Raw genomic sequence first — 26,424 nt, forward strand, 5'->3', positions numbered from 1 at the left:
GCAGGGAAGAGATAGATTTTGGTAGCCCGACTGAAAACATCGCTAGCTCCGGGACGTCGGGTTAGCGATATTGCGAGCCCTGTATCTGATTGAGGAATCACTCATCTTTGGAAAAGAGAGTTTATTACAGAGAAATGGCTCTTTCCAAAATAAAAGCTATACTATCCACTTCTTCTGGGCTATATTCTCAGCAGCATAAGGAGAATCATGTGCTAACAGCTGTCTAAATGACTCGGCTAAAGTTAGTAGCATGCTTGTTGTTTTTGTCTTTGCACTAGGATGATGTCGGTGTAAATGTGCAGTCATATTCGTTGTGTTCCCACTAGTGCTTTCAGGTTAATCTGGTTGAAATGACCTTAACGCCACAACACGGCAAATCTCCGTTAACGAGCTACCGCCGATCGCTCCGTGCATGGGGCTAGACGGCCAACACGTTAACGAGCTAACTGCGCTAACACACTAGTTCACACCAATGTAATTAAGCATTGCATGGCACATCCAACATACTGTTTTACTTTAGTCCATGACTCGCTTACCTTCAGGGTCATACGTCACATGAAAACCAAAATAATTCCAAACGCCAGATCTGAATGAGGGTCAATTTGCCTGTTGCAAGGAGAGCTTAACTTCTGTCTTGCTAGCTTGCCCTGCGCTCTTCCTTCTGACTATGCTGTCTGTGTGGAGCGCTCAGTGGATCTGCGCTCGACAGTGCAGCCTAGGCGGAGTAGTCGAACGCAGATTCACTGAGCGCTCCACACAGACAGCATCGTCAGAAGGAAAATTGATAAAATAAATTACAAATGTTGTATTGTTCGATACATATGCGTACCGAACCGAAAGCACTGTATCGAACGGTTCAATATCGATACGAATATCGTTGCACCCCTAATAATTACCTCAGTAAAGGATATGGTTTGTTTTATCGTTATTATTGTTATAATTGTTTCTTAGCTGTTTTTAATTGCCTAATGCTATCTTGTAACAGAAAATACAATAACACACTAACCATCACTTTACTTTGCTGGAAAGGTCAGATCGGCTCAGAACATCTTCAGGCAGAACTGGGACACCAAAAAACCCAAACCTTCCTAATATTTGAGAGTTTTCAAACACACTATCAACCTCTGTTTGAACCAACCTTTGAGCTGCCCCCACTGTCCCATTTCCTGGAAGGTTCCTAGAAGCAGCCCATTGGTTCCCTTGTTAACACCATTAGCCTTGAATGATGGAAAGGGCCAGATAAATGCATGTGTGCATGCACGCACACGCACAGAAAGAACATCATTATGGTGGGCTGTGTGTGTGTGTGTGTGTGTGTGTGTGTGTGTGTGTGTGTGTGTGTGTGTGTGCCGTGTCTTACACTCTTTACCACCACTGGTGATTATTTTATAAATCAATACTCTGGGCCAGCTGGCCAGTGTTTTTGTGTATTAGCCTCTGGATACAGACAGTAATATGGTCAGCATAGACTAGACAAACAGATTAATACATTAAAGACGTCACTATGGCGTTGCTTGCTTACTTGTAAGTCACGACAGGCATCTAGAAAAGTGAAAGGTCTAAATTGTGTTTTGGTGCCAACGAGTCTGCAGGGTTTAAATGACGTCAAAGCTCAGAATTTGTGGCTTGAGTTTTTGCTGATGCTCACTTGCCCTAAATGTTCACTGCTCTTGTCTTACATTTGACGTGGGGAGTGATTGCATTTCAACTTGATTCGTTCAGTGTTGATAAGGTTAGCAGAGACAAAGTTGTGCCGTGTTTGCGAACCGGTAAAACGGCGTGTTAGAGGCACTAGCAGGTTCCTAAAAGTGAATGTGTTTGAGGTGCACAAAGACTCTGTCCTCAGAGAGAGCCTTCTTTACGGAAACACCACCTTTTCTAATATGAAGCTTAATGGATAATGTTTGGTTCTTACAGAATGTGTATGGATCTGTGGAGTTCTGGGAAATGCAGAATACGCAGTTAATCGATAAAGTGTAGAGTAGCCTCCTCTTGCCAACTGTGACTTATGTAGCAACAGCACTGAACACACATACACTCTGACCCGGGATTTTCATTGTGTTTGTTTATTTCATCACTGGATTTTTTTCCTGCCTATTTATTTCTTTTCACTCTCACCTGCCGCATACGTTGCTGTCTTCGTCACCACGAGCCACCGCACGCATTCTATCGTAATTAAATGCTTTTTTTCCCTGCTGAACTTTAAATCCTCGTCTTTATTTTACCTCCTGCATCCCCACCCAACTCCCACCTCGTTCCCTAAACCAAAATTAGATTCCCTGTTTACCCAAAGGAGAATGGCTTGCATTACTCTTCAAACATAAACACAGTGGTAATCGCTTTGTCTGTTTTTCACATGTGCAGCCATGCAATCAAGCGCAGAAACCCATATGGGTTTTTTTTTCCTTCTAGGAATCTGATGGTGGTACAGGCACTGCGGTCCTGTGGTCTTTCTCTCTTTTGCCCCTGGTATTGGAGATCGTTTCTCATATTTGCCTAGACTGTGTGCGTGCATAGACCTTGAGCCCGTGTTATTTGTGTGTGTTGCATTTCACTGTGGCCTGCTTCCCATTGATTTGAGGTGGCAATACTACTGCTGTTGTTGTTTTCTGGCAGCAGTTTACCACATGGGTTCATCCGGTGGGGGTGGGGGGGGTGGCATAATAACCTTTTCGGTTTTCCAATGGATTATAATATGGCTCTGGATTATAGTGCTTGCCTGCCCCCTATAATACCTAATTTAGAGCCCTGGTACTGTACTGGAGGATGTAATGATGAAGTGTGCGCTGCAAAAGGATCCATTCCCTAGTAAAGTCAGGGAATGTGTTTCAGTGTCGGAAGTCCCCATTTTCACACCTTTGTTTGTAGATTTTTTTCACTGTCCTATTTTATTTCTCTCTTTCTTCCTTTCTTTCTTTCTTCAGCCTCACCCTCTTTATTTTCCTCACTCTTTCCTCTGCTGCTCATTTAGGTCATTTGTGCTCTCAAGGTACTTTGCCTCGAGTGGAAGAAGTCAGTTCCCATGAAAGTCTGTTGAGCCTTCTTTGAGGCTCACAATGCAATGTTATGGAAATGCTAACATCAGCTTCTGAGTGCATACCCTGACTCAATTTTGGCCAAGCTGTTTGCCTCTCTGGTCAGGCCTATGACCAAAGTCAGCTCGAATGTCACTTCTACTAATCAACACACTGCAGAAAATCTTTGTTGGCGTTTCTCAAATGAAACGAAACAGTGAGCTGTTGAAATTAATCATGATCATGTTTGTTTTTCACTTTGTTTGTGTGCAGCATGTACTCAGTCGTCTTAGAGATGTGTGCGTAGTATCATCAGTTGCTCTGCTTTTGAATCAGCGTCATATGCCATGCGTTCGAACAATAAGGGGCCTCCTTCCTCCTTTTTGTTGGATACCTGGTACACAATGCTACTGTTTCTGCACGGCTTCAGTGCCCTTTTTTTGAGATCACGATCAAGCACGTCTCCAAAGTAGCCTGCATGAGGTAACACTTGTTGTGGAAGTTTTCCATTTAAATAAAGCCTGCAGACGAGCGGTGAGCGGTAGCTAACATTCTTTAATCAAAACACAAAAGAACAGAAAAACCAAGCTTGGTGGAGAGCCTGCATGATCGCGGGGCAGACGGAGACATGGAGTCTCTCTGAGCCTAGCATGGCTCTCAGTTAAATACCTTTTCCAGGAACAAAAGGCAGTACACAGCTGTTTCACACCTTAAGGTTCACACTCCCTTGCTACCTCCCAGAGTCCTCGAAGAGACAAAAGACTCTTCCTGTGGAGTTGTCTGCTTCCCCCAACTTCCTTACTAGACCCCCACCATCTGTCTTACTGTATGAGTGTGAGACATGTTAAAATCCAGTGGCACCAAGGCATTATACAATAACATAATGTGATTAATACATAAGTAAAAGAAATTCCTATACACACTATCAACCAGTTAGAGCACATAAATTACTGAGTGCTCATTGATCTGTAGTGTGACGGGGAGTCGTAGTGATGGTGAACTCTCTTGAACTCACCCTCAAGAGAGCCTGCAGCTTTAACGAAAGCCCTGACATTATATTTTATTGCTTTGATGGTTATATTGGCATTTTGCTGCCTTTTAGAAGATGGCTGAGCTACGACCTTTTTTTTTAAAAACTTTTTTCATCCACCTGTAAATGAAGTAGCACAAGGAGATGCCAGAAGTTGATCTCATCTATTAATATCTCACTACCCGCTACCCTGGAATGGGAGGTGGCTAGTGTCACAGCTCTCACTCATCTATCATAGAAGTCACAGTGCATCTATGATATCACAGTGTAAGCACAGTGATAGTGTCACAGTGTTAATGCTAGTGTGATGTTCCTGCCTTCTGGTAATTGGGAACGGTGGGTATGAAAAGGTCACTCTCTTTTTGACTGTGTGTGTGTGTGTGTGTGTGTGTGTGTGTGTGTGTGTGTGTGTGTGTGTGTGTGTGTGTGTGTGTGTGTGTGTGCGCCTCTCTGCTGTTACATCTTTATGAGACTTACATTGAGTTCTGAACAATTTTGAGGGCATTTTGACCAGTCCTTACTCCGTCAAATGTAAGACTATATTTTTACTGGCTGTCTCCTGGAGTTCATTTCAGGGAACTGTCAAAGGTAAATGAAAAATTGACTGACATAAGATGAATGTCTGTGTGTGCTGTTATGTGGAGGAAACCAGTGGAGGAAACTGGTTGAGGGGGTGGGCTGGGTGGGAGGTGAGGAGGGGGGATGGGATAAGCATAGCTGGACAGTAAGCCCTTGTTTCAAAAGATAATTGCATTTCTCTCACCTGTTACCCTTTACAGGCCTTAAAGAGTGCCACAATGAGCTCATACTGGTGTGCTGGAAAGGGCGATGTCATCGATAACTGGTGTCGCTGTGACCTGAGTGCCTTCAGCAAAGATGGCCTGCCTAACTGCAGTCCCCTCAGGCAGCCAATGTAAGTGTGAGGTGACACTATGACACTTTGGAATCCATGCACATACACAAGAGAGGTTTTATGGATGCATGCACCAGTGCACTGCAGGGACACTTATACGCACATGGATATGCGCACACATACACACTTACCTGTCTCTCTCGACTCCAGGGGCACTTGAGAAAGCTGTAGACATAAGCACAGTCCCTGAAGTTCTAATAACTGTCAGTCGGCCCTTACACTTCCCTGACAAGAACATGCTCTCATTCAGGGTGTCCTAATAATACCCCTGAGCCTTTTGTGAGTCATCCACCCAAGCGATTGTTGCCTTAAAAAATCTTTAAAAAGAAACAGGAAGTTGAAAGGGCAAGACTTTGATGATAAATTATCTAAAGTCATAAAAAAATCATAACTAAAAAAATGAACAAACTGGATTCATTTTATTTTTGATTTGCATAATTAAAGCAGTAAATTGTATTATGGCACACATCATTAATGCATTCAAAAGAATTATCCCTATTATAGTTTGGTTGACACAGCGGATTATAAAGTCCAAGTCCAAGAAACTGACAACATAAGATCATATTTCCCTACCCTCCCAATGCATGGATACCCAAAGGCTGGAAGAGCAGCAGCAGGAGGAAAAACAGAATAGGTGCAAGTGATAACAGATATTGCAATCATTAAGCCAAGTATAGGCCCCCAATAAACCATCTACCTATACAATGTGTTCGTCGCCTATAAGAGCTAGCATAGGTTCCAACCCTTCTGCATCCCTGAACTTGATAAGTGTTTAAGAAAATGGGTGTATGGATACAAGAAAAACACAGAATGAAAAGAGGCCCTGGGGGTGGGGGGAGGTTGCAAAGCAGCTTGCACTTGCACAATTGTAAGTATCCTAAAGCACCGAAAGTAGTTTTCCCTAAATTAGAAGTTTTTCTAAATACATTTTTCAGAGTTTTAGCTTGAATGAATTGCTGACAGTTTGCCTTATTTTAAAGTTTTTCTTCCATGTTTTTAGGGCCATATGCTGCATGCATATGCCTCTTGACTGGCTAAGCCAGTTTATACATTCATTGAGGGTTTCTAGCTTACGTGTATAAATGGTATGGAGGTAACTGACTGGTCCTTCTCTTTGTGACTTTTTAAAGTTTTACTGGACCATTTAAATAGCAAAATAATCAGTTCCATCCTTTATTAACAGCTGTTTCTTTTGTAATGATTGTGCAGAGAAAACTCTGTGAGTTTTGGCAGTTCAGTACCATTCCTGTGGGCCCAAATGTTATAATATATGCTGACCCTTGACTTTTAAGCCAAGAAGCAAAATAGATAGGAAGTGATATTGAAATCAGACTCTAGTTTATTTTGCACAGATGTTATAGAAGTACTCTGAAATGCATAAACCTTTTGACTGTTTTCTTAGTATTTTGTTTATGAATTGTGGTTGTTGACTTACTTGATGCCACAAACAGAGTTTTGGTTTCTGTAACTCTACGACCTGACAAAAAAAAAAGCCCAAGAGTCACTGCAGCTGCCAAAATCTCCAACTCTGGTTAGTGGTAGACACATTAAGAACCTGAAATAAATATTATTATTGTGTGTGAGGATAAAACTGAGCATCAAAACAGCTAACCTCTTTCATGGCATTGTCACAGACACAGCTGGAGAGCAGACAAAAATTGAAATGTTGTTCTTTTATCTCTTTTGAGGGATTAAAGGGGGAAAACTACACATGGAAAGCTGCTGGAGCACATGTGGCTTTGGAATGCTGTTTTGTTCCAAGTCTCTGTTTGCTATTCTGTTGTCAGATGACATATAGCTGGAGGTGGTGCACTCTCTAGTCCAACACAATAACAACAACACGTGGGATTCCCACTTATCCATTTGAGATTTATGACCATGCTTTCAGCATAAAGCATACGCTGATACAATCCTATGTGAAACTCCAGATGAGGATGCCAAATAGTTGTGGAAGCATTTTATCTCATTGTTCATATATGTCTGGTTTTTTTTGTGTGTTTTTTTTAATCTTATCTTGTATTCTCTGTATTGTTTAGTTTGCGCCTATCCCCTTACCTGGAGCCCTCAAGCACAATGGTCGCCCTGGAGTGGATGGATGTGGAGCCTCTGATTGGCTGCAAAGTTTCTGACTACATCATCCAGCACAAACGAGTGGAGGATCCCTCAGAGGCAGAGATCTACACAGGTAGAGGAGCTTAAATTGGCTAAAAGCATCTTTTTAATTAAGCTTTCTTATTGTTGGTCTTTGTTCCACATATATTCATAGCAACATATAAAAGTACAAATAGTTACATTCACAAACACAAAAGCTGAGAATAAGAAATGTTTATACTATTGATTCTATAATAAATAAAGTCTGTTATGCATTGAGTTAGAAGCCTAACCTTTATGTTAGGAGATCTGAGATGGGATTGGGCTTGCAGGAAAAGCAATTACCCACATCAGGTGATGTACTGCTGGAACACTGATGAGCTTTAGGTCAAGCTGGAGTGAGAGACTCCTTTTTTTCAGATTGGTGATGAAGCGATGTCGGAAAGGAAGATGAGAGATTTCACTGACAGATACAAGAATAAAGATGTTTAATGAGTTGATTAGAAGACTCAAATAAGAAGAATTAAACTTACATTTGCAGTGAATGAGTTTAAAGCTTTTGTCTGGATACAGAACAGGCGTGGGAGTTCAGACTGAGGATGGGAGAAGATGACGTAGGACAATTTATCAGGGACGTAAATGGTACTGACCGCTGCACTGTGGGGATAGGGGAATGGTCATGGTAGTGACGGGAGGTGGGGTGAGTCAGGGAAAAGGGCAAGATTTAATAATATTGGAGAAATGAGATGGTCTGGCTTTAGACACTGGGATGCACGGACAGGCCATCCATCATCCAGGGGAGGAGCTAATGAAGCGTGGGCACCAGAGAAAGAGAGGGCACAGATAGCTAGACAGAGCCATGCTGGCAGAGGTGAGGTACGGAGGGGCAGATGGTGTGGGTGACTCACTTTGCTATGTGCCAGTCACCACTCTAATTCATGTTATAACAGAGAACAATGCAGATTGAAATCATTGTCTTCATCTTTTGTCTTTTTAACTTTATTCTGTGTTTTTTTCTTTCTGAACTTTCTTTAACCCTTTAAAGCCGGTCAGAGCGGACACGCTCCATTTTGCGTAACTATTTTTAAATCCCGGTAGCTCTGCAACCACGTAAGCTAGCGCAATAATTTTTTTTTGCATATGAAATCGGAGGAGTTGTACTTACATCTTATGCCATCAGCTTGTCCTAGGTCACGGTTTCCTTCCACATATAGCTTTGCAAAAACTGCATAAAAAGCACTTGCAGCAACAAAAACATAATATTCCAGAAACACGCTTTACCGATCCGATCAGCTGTTTGTAACACTTCCTACGTCCATCAGCGTGAACTATCGCATGTCCTGCATGACCTGCCCGAAACCGGAAGTGACGTCATTTTGCGGAAATGTAGTCTTTTTTACCATCGTGGCCTTATGAGCCTATACTTGTATTTTTAAAAGTTATGTTTGACTTTATGACTTTCTGTGTCGTTTCTGGGATGCTGAGGACTCATATTGCACTGCTGGAAATAGTTTATTTTGATGCATATGCTGTTATTTTGCAAATTTGCACTGTAATATATTTTTTTCGTTTTTCCTGCAGTATATGAAAATTGGTGTATCTCAAAAATAAAACTATGAAGACACTCAAAATAAATTTCCCGTGGTGGGAAACTAGTTTGTGCAACTTTTTTGTATTTACAGTTTTGAGGGATGAGCCTCTTAAATTTCTCTAACTAGAAATATATGTTAAAAAAACAAAAACGATTTTCAATTTTTTTGTAGTTTATTGCACTTTTTTGCAATTTATGTAATTACTATGCACTTAATGCAGACATATTATTAAAATTTGGGCTATAATGGTTGTATTTATGTATAGCAACTTGAAATGCTCCAAAAAATGGCTCGGTTCTATGGTATGTCTTAAAGGGTTAAAATAGGAGTTTGGTGACAAGCAGTGCACTTACATGCTCCATATGTTTACTTAATATATATGACACTTCTAATGACCCACTTTTGCCTTTGTATACCAAAACAGTGGATTTAAAATAAATCAGTGGTGTGATCAGGGTTTAACAAAAGTATCCCATCAACTTTTTAGGACTTACATTGAATGTACTATTGGAAAATGATTAAAAAGCAGCCAAATGAGACTCATTCTCTTTTTATTACATAAAAAAGCAAATGAATGATATGGAGTCATTTCCAAGCATTCAGTTTGCATTTGGTAGCTTTTCACTACAACTCTTAATAAAGACGTGTCAATCCAAGTGAAGGAGACCATCATTAGGCTGAAAAAAACCTGTCAGAGAACTTTAGGAGTGGCCAAATCAACAGCCTAGTACATCCAATGTGCTGGCTGGCTCTGCAGCATCACCACAGCAGACAGCTATTGGATCATTGCATAATTCTTTCCTTGGTTAAGAAAAACATCTTCACAACTTTAGCAAAGTCAAGAAAACCCTCAAGAAGACATCAATGTCAAAGTCTGCAATCGAGAAATGAAATAAATACAGAGGGTTTACGACAATGTACAATTCACAGATTATACTCAAAAGCAGAAAGACCAGATTTGACTTTTCTAACTGAGCCTGCCAAGTTCAGGGAGGAAAAAAGTATATATTTAAAAAATGTTAAAACAATCTTTGGACACATGAAATCAAGATTAACTTGTTACAAAATGACGGGAAAGAAAAGTATGGAGAATAAATAGAAACAGCTCATTAGCTGAAGCATATCACATTATCTGTCAAACATGATGCAGGCGCTGTTATGGCATGGGCATATATAGCAGACGGTGGAACCAAGCCACTGGTTTTTAATAATGACGTGATTGCTGATAGAAGTAGCAGGATGAATTGCGAAGTGTAGAGAGAAATAATCTCTGCTCAGATTCAGCCCCGTTCTGCAAAACTGATCAGATGGCGCAAATGGATAGCGTCCCAAAGCGTACTGCTAAAGCAGGCCAAGAGTTTCTCCATGCAAAGTTTGGTGATATTCTTCATTGCTTAAGTCAGTCAACTGATCTCAACCCAATAGAGCAAGTTTTGCAGTGGAAAATCTCTAGAATCTTCTCAAAACAGGAGATGCAGCGTTTGATGATTTCCAGGGGTTCAAGACTGCCTGCTGTTACTGACTGAAAATGATTTATTTAAAATGATGTTAGGCCAATTACACGTGGAGCCTCTAAATTTGACGGACTGTATAGCTGAACTTCCTAAACAGTTAAAGCAATACATTTGTCAATTCCCTTAAATTAAAGCTAAAATCCAGCACTTCAATCACACCTTGATTTAAAACCCACTGTGATGGTGTACAGAGGCAAAATTACAAAATTGGTTTCATTGTGCAAATAGTTATGGACCTAACTGTAAAGGCTGCCTCTTAAAATCAAGAGATCCAGTTCTCTGAGCTCAACAAATAAAGGAGCATGTTTTTCAAGAACTGCCGTTTTCTCACACTTATGTATTTTGAAGTTATTGGACTTTATTTATTTAAGAAGAATTTCAGAAGCATTTACTGGGAAACAAATTGTGAAACCAAAAGCTGAAATTAAAAAAACGTCCAGCTGAGCACTATACAATACTCACCTTGTGTATAAAAAGTGCAATATGTTTTAAAGCCGAGCCATTCCTCAGTGCTATATTTTTTTCTCAGCTCCTCCTGCCTTTCACAGACAAATGCACATTGACAGATTTCCTTATGGCAGCTGCCACTAAGGCCAGCTTTCGTTGGCCAAGCAGCAGTTTGGGGGATAAACCTTTTGCTTGAGGGCATCTTGGTGGTTTTTTGGATACAAGTGTTTCTCCTTCATTTTCCCCGTTCACATTTTCCGAGACTGTGTGACGATATGAACCACTGAGCTCGTAGTCAAGCTTCTCCAACATCTTAGGGTGGGTACACTCTAGGATTATTCGGCTGAATTACAGTAAAACCATGTTTGACCATTCTAGGGAAAAATCCTGATCCAAAGCTTAAGTCAGGGATGACAGTTGGCACTATAAAGCAGTGTGAGGTGATATTCACTTTTCATGTGTTAAAGAGGGAATATTATGGAAGATGTGACTTTTTGTATTTTTATATTTGAATGTTGAATAAGGGACTAGTTTATTATAAAAGTGCTCTTTGAAGCATTTGGCTCTTCCATGATAAATTACAGGACACCTATGGTGTTCAGAAATGTAAACATAAAACATACAAATAACAGTTGTTTCTCAGTATTACTGGAAACAAAAAGCTAGATAAAACACTAATTACAATGTATGGTAGAGAGGGATGAGCATGACCGCATCCTACTTAATCAGTAGTAATAGCAGTACCTTCATCCAGGAGATGGGGTATAGCCGAAGCCAGCATTAACCCTCTCAGGCTCAAATTAAATTTTTCTTGCTAATGCACAAAAGAATACCTGCAGTGGTACTTCTGAGTAAAACAAACTCATAAAATATGTATGTGGGGTAATCAGGTTGTTAGCTTTTAACTGTTGCAAATCTGCAACGCCTGTCTTGAGAGGGTCAATGGAACTTGAGGATGCATCTGCATCCATTCAAAGCTGAAACACTGCTACAGGCTGGCGTCTGACATAAAAGAAATATAGACGGCTTCAAACAGACACTCAGCCATGCTGAGTATGAGTCACACATCCAGAGCACACACAGCCATATGCACACTCATACAGATGGCAGACAGAAAGAGTGTGAAGATGCAGACACTTGGATACAGTCTTTATTGGATTCACAAAGCCATGTTTCTATGTTATTGCTGTCTAGATGAGGACAGGAGAAAAGACCGTGTCCCTCTATTGTTCAGGTCAGTCACAGGACATAAATAAGTCCACAGATTTGGCTTCTCTGATTGTGAGAGGGCCGATGTTATCCACTGGAAACCGGCATGTGCAACCTGCTTTTACATGATTTATGATACAAATTAAAGCTGCACTCACATATTTATCCGTTAGACATCAGCAGAGTAAGTCACACACCTCAGCTGAAATGTGTGGGGATAACACTTGGGGGGAAAAAAAGAAGAAGAAAAAAGTAAATTCAGTCATCGCTCCAGTCATCGCTAAAGAGGAAGACTCGCTTTTATTTTTCAAATGCTTTTTTCCACAAGCTGGGGTTAAATAAGCTGATTTGAATGACGTAATGTGCCACCCTTTTGGCTTAGGTTTTTCATCCTTAACAACTTCCTGCATGAATAGATGCAATCATAAAGTCCTTGAAAATCTTTACAGTGAAAGCTCTCTTCCTCCAAGCTAATATTCATAAATGTTTCTGATGTGACTCCGTCTTGCCTGGTGATGCGTATTGATTCTACACCTCAGTTACCTCATAATTGGTAAAGGGGATCTGTGTTTACTGGAAATTTCATGTCAAAGTTTGAGTGTGTTCTTTGGAAGTGCCTTATTCAGTTATAAACCCTCCATCAGTACGGTCGGTGGCGTAAGAACCAGCCACGTTAGCTCCCTGACTTCTCGTTTCTTATGCCACTTCTATGCCTCTCCCTAATTTCTTTTTCTTAGCCTGCTCTACTTGCACTGTATTTGGCCGTGAATCCAGGAAAAGACAATATTATTTTTACATATGGTAGGGCTGTTGTACTAACTGTTATAAACAAAAAAGGCCTTAAAAATAAAAGCAGGTAACAAAATACAATGCGATGTATGAAGTCTGTCAATAGCATGTCTTCCTGCAACCTTAAAACTTTCATCCGTGCCCGAGAAACAGCCCACAACTGAGTTTATTTGCACTTTTTATATATATCATTTGTTGCCATTTGTCTCCGTTCACTCCTTTTCCTCCAAGAAGCATTTATTTTATAACGTTAGCCATTCTAACCACATCTGTACAAGCCATTAGGAACCAATTTTCTTAGCTTATCCTACTTATCAGTACTTTTTGAAAATTTGTCACTTTTTTTTAAGGCTTCACCCTGGTCCCTCACAAATCATGAGTAGTAAGGATAGCAGATGAGCCCTTAGTGCATTTATCTTGTTGTTTATGTGGACAACGCTGTACTAGCAACCCTAAGGGCTTAAATACAATCACGTCCATAGTAGATACCTCTGTGCTATTCTCAAAAGCCTCCAGTTTGCACATAGTAAAACGGGAAATGTTAGTAAAAAGGTTCCTTTTAAGCTTGAACTTCACTATTGCTGGAACCCAGAGTTTATATTGCTACAGTAGAAGTTGGGAAACGTGTGGTTTAAATAACTTGAGAGGTGACACATTGCTGTAGAAGTCATTTGAAATATTGTGTTGTTTTTGCTCCAACTACCTATTCCAGTCAGACTATACTGGCATGCAAAAGAGAATTCTTATAGTTCTGAGCGATTACTGGGGAATCCCGTCCCCAGAATGTGTATCTGCAGTGTGTTGACAGAGACGCTGCCATGCAAAATGCATCCACAGTGATGCACCAATCAGAATCAAAAAATACTGTTGTGGAGTATAGGGCTCTGCAGTTAATACAATTTTCCAGTTATTATTTTCACTTCTGATGAGTATGAAAATAAAACATACAAGATAAAAGAAATGACAGTGCAGCGCTTCATTTTGCAGTGATGCTCTTGATTTGTCTTGTGTTATAAATCTGGCCCAGCGTTTGTCTTTACAGCAGCGCGCTTTCACCCTGCCAGACTGGGGTACAAGCCAAGATGGTGGAAAGAGTGCCTTTGAATTATCAGTTATTTATATTTCAAGGAAATTGACAGTTAAAGCATCTTTGTAAAGTCAACTCTCAACCGGTGAGCCATGTTTTCCTTCAGGGGCTTCCAAAGAATTGTGTCACAACTTACAGATACGCAACTTATGTTAGAAAATGTCTATCTTATTGTAAAATATAGCATGTAGGCAAGTGAAGCGAGGAGTTAATAACGACTGGAACAGGGAATTCTACACTTGTGTGCCTTGTGCACAACATCTGTTACAAAGATAAAAAGGTTTTAATGGGCAACCTCTAAACATGAAAAATGATCCTGATGGGCAGTCAAATTAAAATGGATATCTCTGTGACCTCTGGTGACCGCCACAGAAAGCAATTAACTACTCATATTATCTGTTAGAAACAGAATCAAATTTGAGGAAATCCCTGAACATTAGTGGCACTTTTTGTTTTGGTTAAAACACTATTTCTGTTTTAATCTTCCATCTGAATATGGGGTGATAGCGCCATTAAAATCCGTCAGTATAATATGGCTAAGGGTAAACTAATATAGGGAATAGCCCTCCTCCCTCTAAATATTATTTACTCTCCCGATCAGGAATGGATGTGTTTAAATCATTGACTTCAGACTCAGGCTCAAGCCTCTAGATGGCACACCAATGCAGAGGCAGTGTTCACAAAGACGTCAGCACAGCACTAATGGGTCAAACCAGATGTGAAAAATAAGATAATCACAGATCGTAAGAGATTTTGCATAAACTATTAAAACACTAGAAAGTCTAGTTTTAATACAACCAAACGTTGACACAGTGATAGAGTGACAGAGAATTAGTATACTGTATACTCTATACTGAAGGCACATCCATTTTAACTTGTGCCTGAAGTAATGGTAAAGTAATTAAGGTGATACTTTTATGATATTTGTTAAGAAGGATAAGGATGGTAAGGAACTGACCTGGTTTCATTTAAGCTATGTGGCACCAAAGCCCGAAACTCAGCCTGCTAAACTTTTTTTTTTTTTTTTGCAAAATGATGCAAGACAGTGTTTTGAAAGGGTGGGAATAAATAGTGACATATTTGCAATATGATGTTCTTGTTTCTCAGCTATGTTTCTTGTCGATCTCCCTGGGAGTTCTTTAAAAAAAAGTGAAGCACAAACAAAGAAGGGAAAAGAAAAATCTTACTAGTGCCTCTTTTTTTGGCTAAACACAGACAGTTTGGTTTCCATCATCACATTTGCACCATTCCTGCATTATCTTCTCAGCTGCTAATTTCAGTCGCTTGTCCTTAAATCACAGTTGTGCTGATGTGACACTTTTTTTGTGAGCGCGTTCATAAGCGTAGCACTGTGCTTCCCGCAACCCTCGCACAAATGCACACACACTTGGTGCTAATTAAAAACCTGTGAGTCTGTGTGTTGCGTCACTGCTGTGTGACACCTGATTTTGTGGCATGAAAAAAAAAATCTCAGAGGGCATGGCAGACTGGAACAATTACAGGACTGACAGGAACACGCACGCACAAAAACAGAAGAGATTGTCTGAAAATGTGGAAAGTCTCTCTGAGAGACGCAGATACAAAAAAAGAGAAGACAACGAGGAAAGAATAAGACACAAGCTGGAGGAGAGAGAAACCAGACAGCAGCAGGACTAAGGGTTACACAGCAATGATGTCACCTCACGCTGGCACTGTTGGACTCAGAAATGGATTAGCCATTTGATCTTTGCCCTTATTTTAGTTCCAGTTTCCTCCTTCTAGCTTAACCAGCCAGCTTATTGGGATAAATAACACAGGGATGCTCCACGGCTTTGCTTACATCTATTATCACATGTCTCGTACTTCTACATACCTATCCTCTTTCCTCATGTCGCCCTTTTTTTATGCGATCAGAGCTAGTGGTATCCCCCTCCCCTGTTTATGTGACAGCTCCATCATTGGTTGAGACCAAGAATGCACCCCAATGCGTCGATAAGCCCTCGTTCAAAGAGATTGAATTATATGGAGATAAAGGGTGTCCTTGAGCATGGTTGCAGATAACAGATTGGAGTGACACAGCTGACTCTCTTTGTTTTGTTAATTAAAGATGACCTCATCGCTAAAAATGGACGCTGTGCACCTCCTCGTCACGAGCTTCGCCATCAGCAGATTGCAGATTGCAGGCAGGGGGCCAAGGGCTTTCTGCAGTCCCTTTCCCTTTTTGCTTCCTTTCCCATTTTGCCTCTTCACACACATATTGTTAGTCTCTCTGTCTTCGCCACAGGTCTCTCCATCTCTCATTAATTACAACAATCATTCAATGTCCCCAAACTCTCGCTAATGGAAGTGCACTGGAATTATGGAATTATTACTAAGACAAGATAAGGATGCTGCCTCTCAGTTCCTTCCTTTTCATTCATCATTGTTTGTTGCAGCCTGTTTTGTCCCCATTATTTATAATGAGATATTTGTCTGTTTGACACAGTTTGTGCCTGGGCTTGATCTTTGTTGAATTTGGTGGCGACGAAAAAATCAATTTTAATATGCATTTATGCATTAAATTAGGATTGATTAGTTGTTTTTGCAAATTTGGGGCATATGCAGGCACAAAATGGTAGAAATAAATATGCACTCTGAATAGAAACCCATGCTTATCAAGGAAAGACTACAAGCAAGCCTGCTGAGATTTTTTTGCAGCTATTATAATCACTGACTGGACAATTTGGTTACCATCGTGTTTGTGCTCCAAATAAAGTCAAGCTATAGGCCCTGAGTCTGTTTATATTTACATGTAAATTTACAGGTAAACTGACATCATTTACAGTATGCATTATCTAAATGTGATATAAAACACTATAAAATTGTGTAAGATATTCTTTATACAAAGGTTTTTTTAAAATCAGTGTTGTAATTTCAATATTGACACAATATTGACAAAATGAGAGGGAAATGCTGATTTAGGTGGGCAATTGTTTTTGTTGGACTGTATGGTGTTATATAGGAAGAGACACAGTAGAAAGCTAACATTCTGAGAAAGAGGAGCATGAAGGAGAATCATGGTTTTGATTCCCATCTTGCAACAAAAAAATATCGTTAAAGAGAAAGGCAAGATAACTACTTAAAGGAAGGAAAGCTCAATGACCTGGAACAATAAACAATGTTTAATCTACACACCGAACTTATGCAGATGAAATGGCTAGAAGTAGAGCTGAGAGTGTCATGACGCAAGAGCTGGGAAAAAAAAGAAATGGCAACTTATTAAGTCCGTTTAAAGCAAGAAAATTGCAATTAAATGTATCACTGTCGTAGCCAACACACCCCACCCTGAATAGACACCAAGACAGTTCCTGTTAGGGTTGTTAATAGCACAAGACTGTCCTACTAAGACAAGTGAAGAACCTGAGCGGGATGAACATCTCAAAAAAAGAAAAACACTGCTATTGGGAGACAAACTTAATGAAACAAAATAAGATACACTGATCATGGAAAATAAATTGTTAAAGCGATGATACAAATAAATGGAACCCCTGTGGAAGCCAAAGTATTGATGGTAAAATAACTCAGTCTTGGACTTGGATCAATGCCAGTGACATCATGGGATATTTATATCTGGGAAATTGGATGTTAGTGGCTTGTGTGAATATTAGTTGTGATTGTGTAGAGGAGTAAATCAAAATTATTATGTATACTTTGTTGTTCCCTATTAATTCCATACATTGTGTACGTTTAGCAGTATAGGGACACATACAAAGCAGTTTATGTGCTATAAAAAAAGTTATAAGAATTATAAATAGGTCATTCAAACACTTACACATCAAGCTCACACATCAAGCTTCATTCACAATAGAAAATATTCCCTCTTTTTGTTCCATTGCCCGTGTTGCCTTTTGAGAATAAAAAGGAAAAAAAGGAAAAAAAAAGTTTAAATTGTCATTCATCTCTACTCTAAAAATATTTCCATTTTTTATGTATACTCAGTCAAATCTCACTAAGCGTCAATGTCCAGAAACACAATGCCCATGCTGGCCACTGTGTTTGCTGACACAAGTGGTTTTAGTTTAATGCCTCCCTACACAAGTCTCCTCACAGTGTTGTACAACAGCACTAGTTGATGCCATGAGTTCACACTATTCTCCTTGTCAGGTAAAAGATGGCACTGCAAATCAATTCTTCAAACAGTGCAGCACAACAACCAAACAGCCTGTCAGTACTGACACCTCTTGTCTTAATTCAGATTCAGCAGGAGGGCCAAAAGGACAAAGCAAAGCCAAAAGCAATAAAAATGACCAGACGTGGTACAGATGGCCCTACGAGGCCATTAGTCTGTAAGAAAGCAACCCCTTCTGAGCCAATTTCTTGCTATGTAGAAAAGGTAAGGTAAGGTCACTGCCTAACAGATTTTAATTCACGGGTAGTCATAGCCAGTGTGCCACATCGTTCTGAAAAGGAAACAAACAAAAATAAAGAATCTGATAAACATCCAGAGCACGTGATATCGCATATCTTTAATAGCTCAAGTCAGATCAAATTTTTTCAACAGTAGGAAGTCAAGGTTTGTGTACATGAAACAATTTTCAGTTTGCATGCCACTTTGTCATCTAGCTGTAACCTCATTTGACCTTCTCCCTATAAGAGCTGCCTTTAACAGAACTGTATAACTATGGCAGGCAGGATGACAGTGCAATTAAACATTTAAATTAATCCTAAAGGAGGATCAAATAATTAATTAATCGGTTTTGTCATTACATCTGCTAAACTTGTTTCTTCATGCTTTCATTCATACCCATATGTTATTTTACATTTAAATATGATATCTTATCTTTGATTAAACTATGGCCTGGGTGAAAACTCAATTATTATTAGCTGGAGGGAAGTTGATTAATTTCAGATAACTGTAAAGCTCTGACGTAATGCTCTTTTTACTCTTGCAAATGAATGTGTTATCAAGATGTAAGCATTCCACTGAGTTTGTCCATAGGATTAGTTCCTGCTCAGCAACAATATGTCATCTCAGCAGACAATGCTTTCAAGAAATAACTTAAATGAGGAAGAAAAGCTTCAGCGAATAGTGTGTTGTGCAGGTTATATTCACTTTGACAAAGCAACACTGTGATTGTAGAAAACATGAATCATATTGAGCAACAATTCCAGTAAAATGAAACGTCACCAGTCTCATTAAAAGAAAAAAAAAGAATTGCATCTGAGATGCTGCAGCTTCCTCTGTGAGGGAAACCAGGACCTGTTCTTGGAGCCAGATCAGGAAGACAAGCTTGCTAACAGCTTTTTTTTTTATCTGTTTAAAAATATTTTTTTTAAAAGGTAGTGTGTTAGGTGGAGTGGTACCAACTAATTTTATTTGGGCTCACCTCTATACAAGGGTTCTGAAACCTAACCGCTGCGAGGGGCTGGACTCTATCCTTATCCAGATTTTACATATAATGAGAGGAACCGGGGAGTTTGTGGGGATACTAACAAGCCCCTGGCTGGCTGAGTGCTGCAGTCATGGAATTTGCACTGGAGTGTGAGAGGGTCACCTCTGCGTGACTGAGTCACAGAGAGCAAGGCTCTGGATGGCAAGGCGATTCTGGATGGGATCTTGGATAATGTACTGGAAGAGAGGTCATTTGTAGGAATGGCCTGACCTAAAGCAGAGCACAAGTTTAAATTTTACCAAAGCACTTAGCCCATTGATCAGTGATTGGACACAAGGTTGAAGAGATTAGCAGAGCTGAACAACTAGTGGTGAGTTGGATCAGATGGCAGGAAAGACTGCTGGACAGAAATGGTAAACCCTGCAGTTACTGAACAGTTAATTGCATCCCAGGGGAGATGGGGGACATAGCATCTGAGTTGGCCATCTTCAAAGACTCAGTTGCAGAAACGCTCATTTAGGAGCTGTGGTCAGAAGGTCATAGCTGCCTGCCATAGAAGGCAACCATTGGTTGTGAAGAAGGCTGGTTGGGCTGGATGACTCCTGAAGCAGTAGTTAAATACTGGAGTGCAGTTATTGTGGTGGCACCCAGATATGGAGACGGTGGAGCAGGTCACACTTAGTTTATATAGTTAGTTAGTTAGTTAGTTAGGCACCTAAATTTTATGGTATATGCAGAACAGATTGTAGGACAAAGACAGTTTTTTCTAGTTTTACTAGTTTTGCCTTTGGACATAGAGTCAATGTGTAACAGTGGTGCAGAACTTTAGCTTTAATTCAGTGGGTTTAACAAGAACGATTATATTAACTTTTGAAGAATTACTGACATTTTTATACTTAGTATCGCCTTGCAGCAAACTTCAGTTGCTGCTTGTTTGTGCGTCCCTTTCAGTTTTTTATCTCACAAACCATACTGTTACTTTTGCAGTATGCTTTGGGTCATCATCCATTCACACTGTGAAATGCTGTCTGATCAGTTTTGCTATGTACAATTTAGCATTTATCCTGATAGTTCTCTCAGCAGCCACATCATCAATAAACACGAGTGACCCAGTTCCACTGAGAGCCATTCATGGCCACGCCATTACATTCCCTGCACCATGTTTGACAGATAATGCGGTATGATTCAGATCATGAGTGTTTCTCTCCTTCATACTTTTGTCTTCCCATCTGGTGCAAGTTAATCTTGGTTTCATCTGGCCAGAACGTTTTGCAGAACTGTGCAGACCATTTTAGATGTTTTTTGGCAAAGTCGAATCCATGTAACCAGTGGTTTGCACCTTGTTGTAAACCATTTGTATTTCCATTCATAAAGGCTTAGTTGTGTAATTGTTTTTCTTAACCATGGAAATAATTCTCTCATCATGCACTTTAGTTGTCTTCTGTGGTCTTTCAAACTTTTTAGTGTTGCTGAGTTAGCCGGTTCAGATTTTTTTTTCTTCCTTTTTTAAGACTGAAGCAGATGGGCGATTTGGACATTCCTAAAATTTTTGTTATCTCTCCCATAGATTATTTTTGATTTTCTACCCTTATTAATCCCTACCCTACTTACACCAATATATCCTTGCAATGAAAAGCTATACTATTCAAATTCAGCACTTTGAAGCAACTACTTATACTTGTTTAATAAAAAAGTGCTTTAGTGTTATTACTCACTTGTATGTAAGTGAATAAGTTCATTTATCAATTCCAATTACATTTTTTCTTCTTCTGATACTTTCAAATTTCCTCCTTGAAGAAAAAATATCTAAACATATCTAATCCATAAACCAGCTCACCTTGACGATTTGCATATACATTCTCATTCAAATAAAAACATATACAGAAAGACAAATACAGCTAATGGCTAAAGCAGTTAGACTGTGCATGAATTAGAAACTGTATGTGAAAGGCTATGTCTGCCATAACAGAATGGCAAGTTTGGTTTAAAGACAGAAAACCCCCACATGTCCCGTTCCACATGTGCACACATTTCCACATCCAAGTTCAGAAGATGCACATAAACGTGAATATAAAGTCCATAGTACATGTGTAGATTTTCTCTGCATACACATTTACTCCTTTATAATACCACAGTTATGTTTTTGTGTGCTGCAATTATTTTTGTTATTGTGTCTTCCACTTGCTGTTACTTATGCTTTCCGTGAAGGAAGGACCTCTTTGATTCTCTTTTCCTCTTTTGCCCTCCCTACCTCCTCCTTTTTGTGTTGTTACGTGCCAAAGTTTTCTGAGAGGGGTATTCCTTGTTTTGTTTTGTTTTTTTCAGAGACTTTGCGCCAGCCTGGGTCAGGAACTGTTTCTGTTGTGGCGCAGCAAAGCTCTTTGAGACATTGTATATGATATCGGTCTGTACAAATAAACTTATCATGACTTGTTTGCAACTACATCATAGTTACAAGGCCAGGGTGTGTTTGAATCAGAGTGGTTCTTTTGTACACTGTCAGTCAGCCCAAGACGTCACTTTCCCATGATTTGCTGTTATTTGTTCTTCTCTCTGCTTACTAAAAAGGTCACCTGGCATTTACCATGAGGTTTTAATCGCCATGTAAGCTGGAGAACACGCAAAATGGCTTTTACCGTAATAGAATTTCAGGGGCCTTAATTTTTGCCAGCTGTGAGCTGTTTGGCTTCGGTATTGACAGAAATGTTGACGGACCACAGGCCTACCCATGAGGAACCCTCATAACAATAAATGCTGCTTCTGGGTGTGCTCACATTTCTTATTCTATTGTTAATGGATTGGATTTTGATTATCTTTACCTAATTCTGATATGAAATCACTTATAAGATATCCCCTTTTAAGCTATCGCATTTGAAAGTCTTGAGTAGAAATCAAAAACACGCATAGACACAGCCAAACATGTGCGCCAATAGCTTGTAAAAAAAACTTCCACTTTAGCAGTTGAGTCATACATCATTTTGCACGTGTGAACATATTCAGTTAATCAGCCCATTCTCCACTCCTAGGGATGCATACACACACAAACCCTCCTCACGTTTCCTCTCCTGTGATACCAGATGAAAATAGACATGCACATCTTCTCCATACTCTCTAAAACAGAAGGTGGTATGCAAGGGGTTACCAAAGTACACATGCTTGACCCCAATCCTGCACTATGTGTTATGGCAGCAAATTATTCTTCTTGTAGATTTTGGTAATGATCTCTAGAAAATTGTGTTTCAAAACTAGTATGCTAACTTATGTTGATATTGTGAGGCCAAGTTCTAAAACACAAATGTGTATTTTAAGTTCTTTTCAACTCTTTTGTAAGTGGACTGGTATTTATATAGCACGTGCTCTTACTGATGCTCAAAGCGTGTTAGAAGGAATTTAGAGTTGCTTTCAAGGTAGAGATCAGGCACGGTAATCTGTCTTTATTATTCTGAACAAAATCTGAATGCTTTCAATTTTTGTTAGCTCTGCTTTTTTATAGTTGCATGGTGTGAGCAAAATTTCAGAGTACTCCTCACCACTCTCAAGGTGCCAGAACTGTCAGTGTTCCTATGAAGGATCAGTCTAAAGGACTAGGTTGTGTTGTGCTGTGCTGCATAAATTGTATTGTAAATTAGTAGGGAAAGAGGGTAGGTTCATTGGTTTAACAATTTGTTGTAAGAGTAATTAAAATATTTATTAGTTATGTAATACCCACTATGGTCTTTGGTGACTCTTTGAATTGATAATTGTATAATAATTTGTCGTTTTGATCAGCTAATTAATACCAAATGCTGCTACTTAAATATACGTTCTGTACCGTATGTCCAGTAATACCTTACTAAATCATTAATTAACGTAAACCGAGCACATCCTTAGACTGTCCAAGGAAGCCAGTGTAGCTGGAGGAAACCCATGCAGGCACATGGAGAACTTAAAGTGTTAAGAAAACTCACTTGTGCATCTCTAATACAAGATAAGTGAGTTATGAATTGATGGCAGTTACTGGGTAATCTACTACAGCTCTTTCATTTAATCCTTTCATCTATTTTTACTTGTCACTATTTAATTTATGCAAAAATCATGTCCTAGAAGGTTTGTGTGAATATGCTATTTCAAATCTTCAGAGAGATACTTTTGTTGACTGTCAAGTTTTTGAAAGTGCCGTTTAAACCAAGCAAATAAAAAAAACAAGAATTTTGTCTTAGCAACAAACAATAACTTATTTGTCAGAGACTAAGCTCTCAGTTTGTCAGCAGCCCTGTCACTTGATTTTTGCAAGTCAGAATAATAATAATAAAAATAAAAATGACAAATCTCCCCAACTTCTCCAAAAACTTCTGAAGTATACTTTAGTGGCGTTTCAACTTTTTGATTTACCCTGATCATCAAAACATCCACTGACGACATCATTCTTCTCCACGACCACATCCAAAATCATAAAACATAATCATAAAACTCACTGCCTTTTTTCTTATACAGCCTCGCTCTTTACTAGTTCTCTCCTGACCTTTTTTTTCTTTTTTTCTTTTACTGAACATTTGTGCATGCTGTGTTTTTTGTATTATTTTTAATCTTTTTAGACTCTGTGATGGAACAGATTTGGTATTTGGTATTATTTGAGTTTTTTTATTGTTGAAAGTTGCTTAAGGTGAAAGATAAAGTTTAATTTCTATTTGAACTGTGCGCTACAGGACATACCACCAACATCCCTGAGATGTTGTTTTGAACAAAACTGATACCAGTATTCACAACTTACTTTCAGCCTCACGTGGACTTTAACAACAATATAAATTAACACAGTTTGAGAGTGATGTTTAGAAAGGTAAGACCTTTGGAGGAGTAATCCTGTAATAGTGCTGGAATGTGTTTGGGGGCAACCTCCTATACACAGAGCTCTTTCTGTGAAAAGGTCAAATCATTCATTCGTGCAGTTCTTTTTCCTCTTCCTTGCAACCTTTTCTTACCATCCCCTTGTGCCCCACCAGCCAGACTCTCTGTGTTTATAATTTGGCACACGTATCATAAGCTAAAATTAAGCTGCCCTTTACCTCATGTAGAAATAGTTTAAAATCCAACTATTTGAGAGCTTTTAAACCACAGTAGTTTGACAGGTCTCGCCTTTTTTCCATCACCCCCATGAGTACTGGAAACTGATGTTGTGTATGCCTGTGTCTAAATGAACAATTGTGCATTGCTTTTCTTGCACAGCTTGTGAAGTAAGCTGTTTTTGAGACACCACTGTGTTCAAGGAGGTGTCAGTGTAATAGCAGCATGTACAATAAGTCAAAATGTGTATGAAATCCTGTTCTCTTTACAGTTCTGTAATGTAATGTGAATGGGTTCCTGACAGTAAAAAGTCCCATTTGTTATGGCCTCGGCTTGAGCAGGCAGAGGTGAAACAACATCATTCAAATTGCACAGTTACAAGAGCTCCATGCCTAAATGTAGAAATCCATTCATGACTAAGCTCGTGTTTTGCACTGTTGTTTTTCTTATGTTAAAACATGTGGTGGAACCAAAACATGTGGGATTGTTTCGCAATAGATGGAACAATAGATAAAATGCAATGTTGAAAGATACGTTTGCAATTGTTCATTTTTTCCCCCCTCAAAATATTTAATAGTAAAACAGGCCAAATAACATTTCCAAAGTGACCTTTTTGTAAGAACCTTTCTTTGATTCAGACTTCAATTCGTGCTTTCATTGTTTTCCCTTTCCTTCCAATGTTATCTCTTTATAAGGTGAGGTCCTGAGCTTGATGGATGATCTGTTTTCTGGTTTGGGTTCGTCCTGTGTTGTTGCTGGGAGGAGGAGTGGAGACCATCCCCACTCTGTGCTATATTCAGTGGTCTTCAAGTGCCTGGAACCCGACAGCCTCTACAAGTAAGTCTCTTCTTTGCCCTCTGCCTCATTGAACTACACCAAGTCAATGGTGTTTGTCACTGCCTCTTAAGATCAGTGGGCAGAAACATATTCTCTCAATGGCCCTAAAAAATTAGAATTTTACAATGAAGGCCACCATGACAATGAAAATCAAGTTTAGATTGTTTGCTGCTCCATTATTCACCAAGAGCCAAGAGGTAGCTCCACATCCTCTATGCAAATGTACAAAACACTACCCTACAATATACAATACCAGTCGAGCATTTGGAAACACCTTCTGATTTAATGTTTTGTTTTTTTTAATTTTCATAACTCTTTAAATTGTAGATTATCACTGAAGGCATCAAAACTATGGAGCAGTTCGAGTATGGAGTTGAAGCAATGTCCAAACAAAAAGCAGTTCAAAAAGAGTTATAACGAAATGATCTTCATGAGTGATAAAGAAAAGGAAATTATTGAAATTCAGTCAATGTCTCTGTTTAGGAAATTTTATTTATGCTCATTGAAACTGGAGGTATTGGTGTGGAGGTAAAGTTATAGGATCACAAAAACATAAGGATATGATGTGGTGTCTATATTATATTAGAAATCTGTTCGTCATTATTACTGCAGATTATATCAGTAAGGAAGCTGATTAAATATAGACTGATAACTTATGGCAAAGAGTGGGATTAAATAAGTGTGTACTTCTTCCCACTCCTTTTCGATATGTAACTGAATCACTACAGGTGAAGTAATATTGAAATATATTAGCTTCAATTTGTATCTTTTTTCTTCTTCTTTTATTTGCTAAATGAACTTTGTATATTGTTTACATAATCCAAACTATGAATGAACACGTATGGAATTATGTAAAAGTGTTAAATAGCTCAAAACATGTTTTATATGCTAGATTCTTTAAAGAAGAATCCCAAACCATTTCGATTGGGTTTAGGACTGTGGAGGCCAGGCCATTTGGCGCAGCACTCCATCACTCTCCTTCTTGGTCAAATAGCTCTTACACAGCCTAGAGGTGTGTTTGGGGTCATTGTCCCGTTTGACAAATAAATATTCACCTTTTCTGCACCGCACAAAGACACGGTGGGTGGAACCAAAGATCTCAGATTTCGACTCATCAGACCAAAGCACAGATTTCCCCCTGGTCTAATGTCCATTCCTTGTGTTTCTTAGAACAACAAAGCTCTTCTGCTTGTTGCTTTTCCTTAGTAGTGGTTTCTTTGCAGCTATTTGACCATAAAGGCCTGATTCATGCATTATTAGTGTCCTCTGAACAGTTGATGTGGAGATGTGTCTGCTACCGGAACGCTGTGTGGCATTTATCTGAGGTGCTGCTAACTTGCGATTTCCGAGGCTGATGACTTGGATGAATTTATCGCCAGTAGCAGAGGTGACTCTTGGTCTTCCTTTCCTCATGTGAGCCAGTTTTGTTGTAGTGTTTGATGGTTTTTGTGAATGCACTTGGGGACACATTCAAAGTTCTTGAAGTAATGATAGACTGCCGTTCCTCTTT

General features: G+C 39.3%; 1 protein-coding gene across 1 annotated transcript in view; it reads left to right on the forward strand.

The window, feature by feature from the left end:
- astn2 (astrotactin 2) overlaps nt 1-26,424 on the forward strand; it is a 298,339-nt gene that overhangs the window by 241,057 nt on the left and 30,858 nt on the right. Inside the window, exons 18-20 of the mRNA XM_082542727.1 lie at nt 4,824-4,957; nt 6,994-7,142; nt 24,773-24,914. Of these exons, the coding sequence (XP_082398853.1) occupies nt 4,824-4,957; nt 6,994-7,142; nt 24,773-24,914 (425 nt within the window). The remainder of the gene's footprint in view (nt 1-4,823; nt 4,958-6,993; nt 7,143-24,772; nt 24,915-26,424) is intronic.

The sequence above is a fragment of the Aulonocara stuartgranti genome (genome assembly GCF_965226115.1).
Source record: "Aulonocara stuartgranti genome assembly, chromosome: 7".
Classification (NCBI taxonomy): Eukaryota; Metazoa; Chordata; class Actinopteri; order Cichliformes; family Cichlidae; genus Aulonocara; species Aulonocara stuartgranti.